Source organism: Somniosus microcephalus, chromosome 32 (genome assembly GCF_052327205.1).
Source record: "Somniosus microcephalus isolate GS21.2 chromosome 32, FLI_Smic_1.0, whole genome shotgun sequence".
Taxonomy (NCBI): Eukaryota; Metazoa; Chordata; class Chondrichthyes; order Squaliformes; family Somniosidae; genus Somniosus; species Somniosus microcephalus.
In genome coordinates this window covers 30,758,710-30,772,362 of record NC_141018.1, presented here as the reverse complement: position 1 = coordinate 30,772,362, position 13,653 = coordinate 30,758,710, and the positions used below count along the sequence as shown (strand labels likewise).

Sequence of the window (13,653 nt, the reverse complement as noted above, 5' to 3'; positions counted from 1 at the left end):
AGGAAGGATGTGAAGGCCCTCGAGAGGGTGCAGAGGAGATTTACCAGAATGGTTCTGGGGATCTTAGCTACAAGGACAGGTTGGAGAAGCTGGATTTGTTTTCATTAGAGCAAAGGAGGTTGAGGGGTGATTTGATAGAGGTGTACAAGATTATGACGGCTTTGGATAGGTTAGACAGGGAAAGGCTGTTCCCACTAGTTGATGGTACAAGGACTAGGGGACACAGATTTAAGGTTTTGGGCAAGAGATACAGGGGGGATGTGAGGGAAAACTTTTTTACGCAGCGAGTGGTGAGGACCTGGAACTCGCTGCCGACGGAAGTGGTGGAAGCGGAGACACTCAATGTTTTCAAGGGGAGACTTGAGGGAAATAAATTTGCAGGGCTACGGGGATAGAGCGGGGGTAATGGGACTGACTGGATTGCTCTACAGAGAGCCGGCACAGACTCGATGAGCCGAATGGTCTCCTCCTGTGCCGTTATGACTCTAGGTGTTCTGGGTGTTAAAGATTGGATAGTAAAGCAGCACAGAATTCTCCCAGCACCTCAGCCATCATTCTTCCTCAACGAACACCACCGAAAACAGATTAACTGGTCATTTATCTCATTGCTTTTGTGGGGTGTTGATGTCTGCTTACTCACATAACGTCTTCTGCGTAATACAGTAATCCCTCCCCAACCACGGGGATACGTCCCTGAAAACCCCCCGTGGTTAGTAAAACCGCGGTTGGCAAATACAGTATAAATGTTCAAATCACACAATAAAAAATATAAAAGCAATAAAATCATGTTATTTACCTTAATCCTAAGTTAAAAACCGCGTATACGCAAAATTCACTGCCGTGGTTGGCAAAAGTTGTCGCGGAGAGGAAACCATGTATACTTGAAATCCGCGTATAACAAAACCGTGGTTGGGGCGGGGTTCCTGTATAATGCATTGTGTGTGAAGTGCCTTTGGATGTTGCGCTTCCTACAGAATGGATTATATTGTGCAATTTCTGTTATGTATGGGTTGGCACACTGCAAAGTTCCACAGATATATGATGAATGCAAGTTACTTTTCTTTGTGCATGGAGGCAATTACCACAAATATTTAACTTGTTAGGGATGGAGTTCAACATGTGTACACTCATACAACACACGCTGAAAGTACACATTTAGGAGGGCTGCATATAGAGACACCACTATTCCTGGCCCGAATGGAGACGCTTGGATAATTCCCCCCATCAACTGCACTGCTGTATATGATTGGGATTGATTTTATGCACATATTGGCCCGGATTTTATGGTCAGTGGTGAAGGAACAGCGCTCGTCTTTTCATCACGCTTACAGTTGCCCGCAGACTATTCGTGGGCTTTTGAGTGGCTACTTACGGTATTGAGCTCCTTTTCCAGCGCGACACCCTCTACAGGGGATCTGTGACGTGTGAGAACAGGCCAAGCAACTGTGTCTCTCTTTTCAACCAATTAGACTGACGCACTTTTGGGGGGGAATTTTAAACCCCCCAAAAAACAGGCGGATTGGAGGTCACAGTGTTAAAAAAAAACTGAATCTCGACCCCCCCAACTTTTGGTTTAAATGGAGGCGGGATTGGGGGAGGGGGTGACGGTGGCCATCTCGCTCGCAGGAGGCAGGTCACCCATTAAAATATTATAATGAGGCTGAGTGCCTCCGATTTAACCACCATTTCAAATTTAACTGTGGCTGGTCGGGTTTCCCAGGCCTCGGGGAACCCGCCAGCTAAAGGAAGGAGGGAGAGCCTGATCCAGGAGGTAAGTGCCTTTACACTTAGCTGCTGGGTCCAGCTTCCTTGGCTCACCCACCCACCATGATCGGAAAGCGACAGTCCCCTCCACCCCGTGGCCTCTGATCCCCCACCACCCCCCCTCTCTCCAGCCCCCGATCGCCTTCCTGGACTCCCCACTCCAGCCCCAATGCTCCTCCGGCCCCAATCCTCTTCCACCTTCCCCACCCCCCTCACACCCCCGATGCTCCTCCAGCCCCCAACCACCCAATCCCTCCCTCACTCCTTTCTGCGGCCTAGTGCCAGCTTCTCCAGTGGGATACAGAGCTTTGAAATGCTAATCAGGCCCAGCCATTAAATTCAGCAGGGCCTAGGTGAAACCCGTTCTCCTGGGTTTCCCTACTGCTTTCTAAACCACCACCGCCCTCCCCCCACTCCCGACTCACCTCCAGATTAAAATTCCGGCCACAGAGTCTAAACCAGGAAGTATAAATTAGAAGCTTTAATTCAATGTAAAATCAGGTACAGAAAGCACAATAAAGAGAGGGAAAGAAAGATGGGATTAAGACAGATAAAAGAGACAAAGTAAAAAAATAATTTATTTTATTTAACCTTTTTTAAACATCTCCAACCATAATGAAATTCTGAAGGCATGAGATGCCACACTTGTAAAATTAAATTTTCCGGGCCAGAGAGGTTGTTTGGCAGTAATTAAGACTCATCACACCATTAAAAATTCATTTACACCTGAATGCACCAGCCTGACTTTTTCTGGCGTGTTTAGTGGGCAAGTACCACAACTTCACACCCTTCATGTGTTTAAATGCCGAGTCTATCGGCAAGATACCAGTGTAGCGAAGCTTGTGGAGGAGCAGGGCAACTCGGACAAGCAACTTCCACAGTTCGGAGATTAACTGTGCAAGTGTGGACTCTGGAAGTTGCTGTCCGATTTACTCCATAATAACAGCGAGCGCCGATAGCCTCCCCGTTATTCCCATCATAAAAAAAAATCGCTGAAGGCGTCAGTTTTTAATCAGGCGAAGTTCTGTGTGCTGCCGCAGTCCATAGAGACTCATTTTTAAATAGACTTTGTTTGCTTTGCTGTTTGCGGAGTAAATGCTGCCATTCCTCCCGGAAGTCCCGCCCCACCTTCAACTCACTGGCCGACACAGTGGCGTCGAAAGACACTCCGCGTTTAGTACACAATTTACATTCAATATCCAATACTCTACATGGTGAAATGTGAAAACGTGCACCTAAAATGAGATCAATTATCACGTGATGCCGGGACTTTGGAAAACGGAACATTTATCCACAGGGTTTCCTGCGAGGATTCGCCAATCTTCACTCTGGATGAAAGTCAGACTATTTATAAGATGAAAAAGTATGGTGCCTTTCATTTGAAACTTAAGAAAACTGAGCATTTAACACAAAAGCGTTAAGCAAAAAGTTAATCTCATTATAGCCAGGATCATAATTAAAGGCAATCATACTGCAATATTTAACGTGTGAGGATTTAAGCCATGAATTTTGGAATATTTCTAAGTTGCCATTTTTTTTTTGTCATTAATGCCTGCAGGCAAGTGCGTAGGCTGCAGAACTGCATTACACCAGGCTTAAAACATTTGTTGGGAGGACAAAACATGGATGGGAAAAATGCCAAGACAGTTCCCGTAGTAATACAAATTCCCCATCTGGGCTGTGGGGTTTTAAGAGTGCACCAGGATTTAACATTCGCATGTTAGGCTAGGATTACATATCCTCTCTAATTGTAGATAATGGGAAGATGATGGGTAGCAATTTGTCAGACTATAATTCTATGCTTGAATTAAAATTACTTGGAGAAGGCAGAGGTTTATTTAGAGTGTGACTTTATTCCTTACACTTGTACAAATGTCCGGACACATTCATAAAATTCTCATCAGTAGTTCACACAGGGCATGAGTCATCTTAGTATTTTGATTTTAATTTAAAAACTTAATTAAATAAATCCATGAAAGCTACGGCAGATGGTAGGTTATGAAACACAAACTGTAAACCCAAGTACTTAAGGAGTCAAAAATATGAAATTGGACCAAAATACATAGGTAACGGTTTCATATAATGGTGCCAGTTCAATAAGGTTAGGTTTTCTTTTATTGTTTGTGTAGGAAGACCTGCATTTATATAGCGCCTTTGACGACCACCGGTTGTCTCAAAGCGCTTTACAGCCAATGAAGTACTTTTTTTTTTGAAGTGTAGTCACTGTTGTAATGTGGGAAACACGGCAGCCAATTTGCGCACAGCAAGCTCCCACAAACAGCAATGCGATAATGACCAAATAATTTGCTTTTTTTTAATGTTGGTTGAGGGAGAAATATTGGCCAGGACACTGAGGATTACGCCCTGCTCGTCTTCAAAATAGTGGCCGTGGGATCTTTTACGTCCACCTGAGAGCGCAGACGGGGCTTCGGCTTAATGTCTCATCCGAAAGACGGCATCTCCGACAGTGCAGCACTCCCTCAGCACTGCACTGTCAGCCTAGCTTTATGTGCTCAAGTCCCTGGAGCGGGACTTGAACCCACAACCTTCTGACTCAGAGGCGAGCGGACTGAGCCACAGCGGACACAACCTTTACCTGACCTGGTGACGAAGGAACATTATGGTGCAGAACCAGAATCCAAGATCTCTGGCGCCAGAACCAGAATCCAAGATCTCTGCGCCAGAACAAGTCAAGCTCCAACATCGCCAATGCCAGGATAGCCTTCCAGTGAACGAATCAGTTGTGTTGAGCCTGTCATGAGTCTTGAGCAGTTTCACCAGACTCAGGAGGCAACAGAAAAACGGCAATGACTGGAGTTGTCCTAAATCTCTCTCAGCTGATCATGTGTCTCTCTCCCCTCGTTCTAGATCCCTCAACCACCGGAAACAATCTTTCTACCTACTCTGTCCCATGCCTTCATTATTTCTAACACCTCTGTCAAATTACCCTGTATTCTCCTCTGTTCTAATGCAAACCGCTCCAATTTTTCCAAGTCCTTCTTTGCATTGTTGATTCCCTCATACCAGGCGGCATCCCAGTGAATCTGTGCTGTAACCGCTCTATTGCCTCAGCAGTCCGCGGTGTAGAGTGGAAGCAGAGAACTGCACAGTCCTCTAACTGCGGTCTTACTTTGGGTTTTATATAGATTCACCGTTACACCTCGGGGGCCCGATTTTAACTTTCGGTGCATGATCGGCGGGCAGAATCCGTTCGCACATTGTAACCACTGGGAGGCTCGAGCCAGTTTGAAGCCCGGGCCATTGTTTGAATGCAGCGGATGCTTGGAGGCATCTCCATCGGCTTATGGTCAAGTGTCAGCTTGGCACAGTTGACAAACACTCTCGCCTCAGTCAGAAGGCTGCGGGTTGAAACCACGCAGAACTTGAGCAGATAATCTAGGTTGATTCTTCAAGGGCGCTACCAAGGGAGCGCTGCACTGCACTGCACTGTTGGAGGTGTTGCCTTTTCGATGACACACTAAACCAAGGTCTTGTCTACCTGCTCAGGTGATTCAGGATTGATGTCAAAGATGCCGTGACATTACTCAAAGAGGAGCAGTACGTTAACTGGTCATTCATCACATTGCACCGTCCACAATTAATGCTGCATTCACCTACATTAACAGTCACTACTTCAAAGTAATTCATTGCAATTGAAGCACTTTGAATCTTTGCTTCCTTTTGGTAGGTGTGACCATCTTTGACGTGTTCAAAATTTAGGGTAGTCCATTTCAATAGTTGCAGTCTGGGATACGAACACCGTTATCGGCCATCATTCGCACTTCAGTCCTTGGCTCTCAAAAGGAGACAATTGCCCTCTTCACGGCTCCACACAGCGAGGCTGAGTGGAATAGTAACTGTCTTCACAGTGGCATTTGAAATGAGCTAGTGAAAGACCGTAGATATAGGAGCAAGCACAAATAAATCAGCTTTAGGATTAGAAAGCCCGGAACTCCCACAACTTAATATAAAAACACCCGAGTGAGGATTGCTTATGCAATTTATTTTACTGTCCACCAATTCTATGTAATGCCACGGTGTAACAATGTACTATTTATAAGGCTGGCTGAAATAAATTAGGACGTACATTTAGACTTAATTTTTTTCAATTAACGAAGAGAGAGAAACATTCCCACAAAAACACTGCTTTAGTATATAAACACTGGGCATATTTGATATAAATCGAAGCAGTTTTTACATGAAAATTATTAGACGATAAAAATATCTTTCTGGGTAAGTTAATACAAATGCCAGCCTTTAAATTACGTGGATTACTTTTGTTAAAAACATCTCTGCTTTGAAATAAAAATGTTCACTTTATACCATGGTGGTAGTTACAGACACCGTCCAATTGGTGTGCAACACTTATCAAGAAAAGAACGTGTATAAGGCAATTTAAAGCACATATTACTTTGCAAACTCGTTCACAAATCTCCACCCCCCACCCCCTCAAAAAATATATAGATCCACAATTTTCATGATCCCGCAGCACTTCCTCAGAAATATTTCTTGGAATTGGTTTCCCTTTGGCTCCTGTAAAAAGACAAATATTTAGTTTTTTTTTTGTTGTTGAACACTTTCAATACAAAGCTTAACATACAAGGCTCTAAAGGTAAAGGCAAGACAGCTCGTTGCTTAATGCAGTCAAGCAATACCTCCATAGGAAGGAAGCAACATAGGAACAGGAGGATGCCATTCAGCCCCTCCAGCCTGTTCCGCCCTTCAATATCATGGCTGATCTGTATCTCAGCTCAGGTTCCGTAACCCTTGCCTAAACAAAAATCTATCCATAGAAACATAGAAGATAGGAGCAGGAGTAGGCCATTCGGCCCCTCGAGCCTGCTCCGACATTCAATGCGATCATGGCTGATCATCCAAATTCAGTGCCCTGTCCCTACTTTCTCCCCATATCCCTTGATCCCCTTAGGCTTAAGAAATATATCCAACTCCTTCTTGAATATATTTAATGAATTGGCCTCAACTGCCTTGTGTGGTAGAGAATTCCACAGGTTCACCACTCTGGGTGAAGAAATTCCTCCTCATCTCAGTCCTAAATGGCTTACCCCTTATCCTTAGACTGTGACCCCTGGTTCTGGACTCCCCCACCATCGGGAACAGCCTTCCTGCATCTAGTCTGTCTAGTCCTATTAGAATTTTATCAGTTTCAATGAGATCCACTCTCAATCTCCTAAACTCTAGCGAATATAAGCCCAATCGACCCAATCTCTCCTCATATGTCATTCCTGCCATCCCAGCTATCAGTCTGGTGAATCTTCGCTGCACTCCCTCCACGGCAAGAACATCCTTCCTCAGATAAGGCGACCAAAACTGCACACACAATACTCAAGGTGTGGTCTCACCAAGGCCCTGTATGACTGCAGCAAGACATCCTTGTTCCTGTACTCGAATCCTCCCGCTATGAAGGCCAACATACCATTTGCCTTCTTAACCGCTTGCTGCACCTGCATGCTTACCTTCAGCGACTGGTGCACAAGGACACCCAGGTCTCGTTGCACTTCCCCTTCTCCCAATCTATTGCCGTTCAGGTAATAATCTGCCTTCCTGTTTTTTGCCACTAAAGTGGATATCCATCCCGGTTTTTTTCCCATCAATCTCAGTCTCCCCCCCAATACCTTTTCATTTTGTTTCCGTCATTTCAAGCCACACTGTGGGATAACAGGAGTACAAACGACACCCAGTGCATCAGTCTGAAATTCCTCCCCTGTGACTTCAACCCAAACTAAATACCAGGCAGAGGAATTTGAGACAAGCACAAATCGGTGTTTGTAGACTCTGGTAATTTTAGGACCAATTTTTTTTTTTTTTTTTTTTTTATAAACCATTTGACTCAGTTGTAAGAGATGTTTAAAAATGGACCTGCAGCAAGGTTAATATCTGCAGTTGCTGGAACTGGGCACAGTATTAATGATGTGGGCACCACAGGGCAGTGGGATCAGTTCTTCTATTTAGTATTCATTAAAGCTGAGTCACGACAGTTATCGGCCATTGTGCGCACTTCAGTCCTTGGCTCTCAAAAGGAGACAATTGCCCTCTTCACAGCCCCACAGAGCGAGACTGAGTGGAATAGTAACTGCCTTCACAGTGGCATTTGAAATGAGCGTGTGAAAGACTGTAGAAATAGGAGCAAGCACAAATAAATCAGCTTTGGGATTAGAAAGACCTGATCTTCCACAACTTAATATAAAAACACCCCAGTAAGGATTGCTTATGCAATTTATTTTACTGTACACCAATTCTATGTAATGCCACGGTACAACAATGTGCTATTTATAAGACTGATTGAAATAAATTAGGATGTACATTTAATGAAAATAAAGAGTCCCACAAAAACATTGCTTTAGTATATAAACACTTTGGGGGAAAAATTCGTTAGCAGCCACTTTGGGTCGCTAACATCGCCTGGGCGCTAAATTTAGCGGCCGGCAAAAAATAGCGCTGGCGATCGCTAAAATCAGTTTTAGCGCCCCAAGAAGGAAGTGGAGCGCTAATTCAAGCGCTTCACACTTCCTTCTTCGAGCGCTAACCCCGAATATCGCGTTCTGCAGCGCTACGCACTGGGCCACGTAGCGCTGCCGCATGGAAGGGCTCCTCCCCTCATTAAAGGGGAGGGCCCAAGCCCACAACTCTGCGGGGCCCTACCTGGACCACCGGGGAGTGGGGCGCCGTGCCAGCAGCCCCGGCACACAAGAGGAGCACCGGGCTGCCGGATCGCGACACGGACCCCGCGTTCAAAGAGGCAACGGGCCGCGACAAGTCGGAGATTTTTTTTTCCCCGCCCGCCACCTCCCCTTTACTTGGCACCTCGTGAGCCTCCTGCCGCTCCGTTCCTGCCCCCTGAATCGGTCGATGTCATCGCCCGGCGCAGATTCAGGGGGCGCGCGGACAATTTTGCAGGTGAAGCGAAAACGGGGCGTTGCGCACGGTGACGACGTTGTCATTGCCTGTGCAGCGGAGCGGGGGGGCGCTACCGGTTACCGCTACCGCTGAACTCCCGCTGAATTTAGCGGGAGTCGTTAGCGGCACTGCGCCCAGACAAAAAGTTGTTTGCGGAGGCCGCTAACGAGAGGCGCAAATGCACCAAATATCTAGCCCTATGTTTATGCTATGTGCTGAGGGCACATCTTAGTCATTAGTGGATCAGTCTCTGCCTTAAATCCATTTCTCCTTCAATCCTCAACAGCCCGTAGACAAGCAAGACCGTTATCTCATCTCAGTCACCAGGATTTGAACTTTGATTTCACAGATGAAATGTTCCAACGTATTGATTTCTGGGATGAGAGGGTTGTCCTATGAGGAGAGATTGAGCCTATACTCTCGAGTTTAGAAGAATGAGAGGTGATCTCATTGAAACATACTAGATTCTGAGGGGGATTGACAGGGTAGATGCTGAGAGGTTGTTTCCCCTGGCTGGAGAGTCTAGAACCAGGGGTCACAGTCTCAGGATAAGGGGTCGGCCATTTAAGACTGAGACGAGGAGGAATTTCTTCACTCAGAGGATTGTGAATCTTTGGAATTCTCTGCCCCAGAGGGCTGTGAATGCGGAGTCTTTGAGTATATTCAAGGCTGAGATCGATAGATTTTTGGACTCTAGGGGAATCAAGGGATATGGAGATCGGGCAGGAAAGTGGAGTTGAGGTCGATGATCAGCCATGATCTTATTGAATGACGGAGCAGGCTCGAGGGGCCGTATGGCCTACTCCTGCTCCTAATTCTTATGTATCACCCAATCTGAGGAAAAATAGGGAGCACTGAACAATGCATAAGCTTTGAGGCACTAATAACACGTCTAGACAGCAAGGGTATATTATTATCAGGTGGATAATTAAAAGGATCAAACGTACACTTCTGCCCTTTTATTTTTACTGATGTCCAGATTGTGTAGACATTAACGGTGAAGCCTAGTGAAATGCTTCCCGTTCCTAAAATGGCACTTCAATAAATCACAAGCCCGGGTGAGTCACGGTGTCTTAGTCCCTGAAGGTCAAGAGGCGGTGGATCACGATGAAATCTTAAGCACTGCTCCTATATTGAGTTCTTAAGAGCTAACAAATAAATATAGAGCAGTGAGAAGGTAGTGTGGAGGAACATTTAATTTAAAAACAAATTCTTCCCTTTTCCTGTTGCCCTGAAGACATTGGGTCATACTCTGGTATGGTTCCATAAGGCACACAGTAAGGAGCTATTGGTCGTGGGAGAACCTGGACATAGAAACATAGAAGATAGGAGCAGGAGTAGGCCATTCGGCCCCTCGAGCCTGTTCCGCCATTTAATGAGATCATGGCTGATCATCCAAATTCAGTACCCTGTCCCTGCTTTCTCCCCCTATCCCTTGATCCCTTTAGCCTTAAGAAATATATCCAACTCCTTCTTGAATATATTTAATGAATTGGCCTCAACTGCCTTCTGTGGTAGAGAATTCCACAGGTTCACCACTCTCTGGGTGAAGAAATTCCTCCTCATCTCAGTCCTAAATGGCTTACCCCTTATCCTTAGACTGTGACCTCTGGTTCTGGACTCCCCCGCCATCACGAACATCCTTCCTGCATCTAGTCTGTCTAGTCCTATTAGAATTTTATCAGTTTCAATGAGATCCCCTCTCAATCTCCTAAACTCTAGCGAATATAAGCCCAATCGACCCAATCTCTCCTCATATGTCATTCCTGCCATTCCAGGTATCAGTCTGGTGAATCTTCGCTCTGTGTGGTGGTAGGCTTTTGGGATATTACAGCCAAGCCCAATCATGTCCACATTTTCCAGCAGGGATCTTGGATATGTATCTGCACCAGAAACCTTGGCTGTCTCTTCTCTCCCTCACCCAGGTACACTTGAGGTACCCTTAATGCTCTCCTGGCTGAAATCAACTAACAGCGTAGACTGGGGTTGGGGTGGGGTGGGGGGGGGTGGAATTCAAAAATGGGACGTTCTTAGTCTAGTGTAGCTCAGCATGAAACCGGGCTGTGCATTTAATCCACAAATCTGTCCATTAAATGAACACTTCACAGAGTTCTCGACAATTTGTTGCTAGGTCTTTTTGCTCGCTGATGTCCTGCACAGGGTGACATAATCATTCTTGACTTATGGATGGGTGTGTATTGTTGCCAAGGACTGCCAGAAAAGCTCCATCAACACCTTCAGCATTGCTAACAAACAGCCCAGGGGAATGAGCTGATGAGCTGTGCGGTTGGCTTTGCATTTCGGCTCCTCCTTTAACTATCCCACCAGCAATGTCAATATAAGAACATAAGAACTAGGAGCAGGAGTCAGCCATACGGCCCCTCGAGCCTGCTCCGCCACTCAATAAGATCATGGGTGATCATCGACCTCAACTCCACTTTCCCGCCCGATCCCCATATCCATTGATTCACCATGAGTCCAAAAATCTATCAATCTCAGCCATGAATATACTCAAAGACTCAGCATTCACAGCCCTCTGGGGCAGAGAATTCCAAAGATGCACAACCCTCTGAGTGAATTCCTCATCTCAGTCTAAAATGACTGACCCCTTATCCTGAGACTATGCCCCCTAGTTCTAGACTCTCCAGCCAGGGGGAAACAACCTCTCCGCATCTACCCTGTCAATCCCCCTCAGAATCTTGTATGTTTCAATGAGGTCACCTCTCATTCTTCTAAACTCCAGAGAGTATCGGCCCAATCTACTCAATCTCTCCTCATAGGACAGCCCTCTCATCCCAGGGATCAGTCTAGTGAACCTTCGTTGCACCGCCTCCAAGACAAGTATATCCTTCCTTAGATAAGGAGGCCTAAACTATGCACAGTACTCCAGGTGTGGTCTCACCAAGGCCCTGTACAATGTCAATAGTGTACATTGTCAGTACATTTTTTTTTCTCAAACATGAGGAAGAAAAAAGGATTACCTGTGTATTAGGTAACAGAGGAAGAATACGGACTGCATGACCATGAACACCAAGAAATGCCACACTGAAGTACAGGATGGCACTGGAGGGACCTTTGGGCAGGTGACTCGTTGAACCTGTGGAGCAAATGATTGATGCACTTTACTGTATGCAACCCTTAGGCAGCTGTGTCGACAACATGCACTCCGTCACTTTAAAAGTTAGTATTTGGAGAATCACACCAAGTATTGGAAGAGGAAAATGCACACAATGACGGCATGCTCATTAGAAGAGGTGAGGAAAAAGGCTTTGGCTAGGAATATTGCTAATTCACGGAACATATCTACTCAGTGCAATTTATTAGCAAACCAAGTGAACTGAATGTTAGGGCGCGTCTCAAAAGTATGGCACAGCAAGTCAAGAGTAGTTATTCCAACTATGTACAGGCACAACCCAGAACTTAAAAATGCCCAGAGGCATCAGATGATAAGCACCTTATTTGACATCAAAAAACACGAGTGCAAAACTAGAGGACACAGGTTTAGACGGGAGGGGCTAAATGCTGATCCAATTTCAACTTAATGGGCATGTCATTTTCTTCCTCCATGAGTTTTTGGAGGTTTGCTGCTAACTTACCCCAAAGCAAGTGTGCCCTCGCTGCAGTTACACTTAAACTGCTTGCAAAATAGCAAGCCAATGCTTGGATATTCCTTGCAGGGTACTTTCTCCTTTCTACAGGAAACTTTGGTTTATCCGGAGGTTGTATGTCCGGAATACTCGATCCAACGGCAAAAATCAGGAGCCGTTTTCTGTAAGTTTTTTTCGATCTCGTTCTTTTTTTTTCCCCCCAGTCAGCCACTGCAAGGTCTGTAGCTATAGCAACAGCTTCAGCTAGAGACGCTTACAGCTGCAGACAACTCTTTAGAAGCTGCTGCTAAGCAACAGTGTTTGTTGTCAGATACGGAGATGAAAACCTCCGTATGCTTCAACATTAACTTTGTATGTCCGGCAGTTTTGATAGATCGGCAGCACGCCGGTCCCGGATATCACAAAGTTTCCTGTAATTGGAAAACAGTGACCGGATCGGACAAAGTCAACATGGATTTACAAAAGGTAAATCGTGCTTGACTAACCTACTAAAATTTTTTGAGGATGTAACTGGTAGAATAGATAAGGGAGAACCAGTGGATGTGGTGTATTTGGACTTTCAGAAGGCTTTCGATAAGGTCCTGCATAAGAGATTAGCGTGTAAAGTTAAAACACATGGGATTGGGGGTAAGGTACTGACTTGGATAGAGAACGGGTCGGTAGACAAGAAGCAAAGAGTTGGAATAAACAGATCATTTCCGAGTGGCAGGCAGTGACTAGTGGGGTACCGCAGGGATCGATGCTATTCACAATATATATTAATGATCTAGACGAGGGAACTAGATGTAAAATCTCCAAATTTGCAGATGACACAAAGCTGGGTGGGCGTGTGTGCTGTGAGGAGGATGCCGAGAAACTCCAGTATGATTTGGACAGATTGGGTGATTGGGCAGATGCAGTATAATGTGGATAAATGCGAGGTTATCCACTTTGATGGCAAAAACAGGAAGGCAGATTATCTGAACGGCAATAGATTGGGAGAAGGGGAAGTGCAATGAGACCTGGGTGTCCTTGTGCACCAGTTGCTGAAGGTAAGCATGCAGGTGCAGCAGGCGGTTAAGATGGCAAATGGTATGTTGGCCTTCATAGCGAGAGGATTAGAGTACAGGAGCAAGGATGTCTTGCTGCAGTTGTACAGGGCCTTGGTGAAACCACACCTTGAGTATTGTGTGCAGTTTTGGTCGCCTTATCTGAGGAAGGATATTCTTGCCATGGAGGGAGTGCAGCGAAGATTCACCAGACTGATACCTGGGATGGCAGGAATGACGTATGGAGAGAGATTGGGTCGATTGGGCTTATATTTGCTGGAGTTTAGAAGAATGAGAGGGGATCTCATTGAAACTTATAAAATTCTAACAGGACTAGA

General features: G+C 45.6%; 1 protein-coding gene across 1 annotated transcript in view; it reads right to left on the bottom strand.

Annotated features, from left to right (window-relative positions):
- Positions 1-2,230: 2,230 nt before the first annotated feature.
- LOC147097363 (protein ERGIC-53-like) overlaps positions 2,231-13,653 on the bottom strand; it is a 49,546-nt gene continuing 38,123 nt past the window's right edge. The window contains exons 3-4 of the mRNA XM_085972276.1: positions 11,661-11,776; positions 2,231-6,297 (exon numbers count right to left, since the gene is read on the bottom strand). Coding sequence (XP_085828402.1) covers positions 6,261-6,297; positions 11,661-11,776 — 153 coding nt within the window. The 3' untranslated portion in view covers positions 2,231-6,260. The remainder of the gene's footprint in view (positions 6,298-11,660; positions 11,777-13,653) is intronic.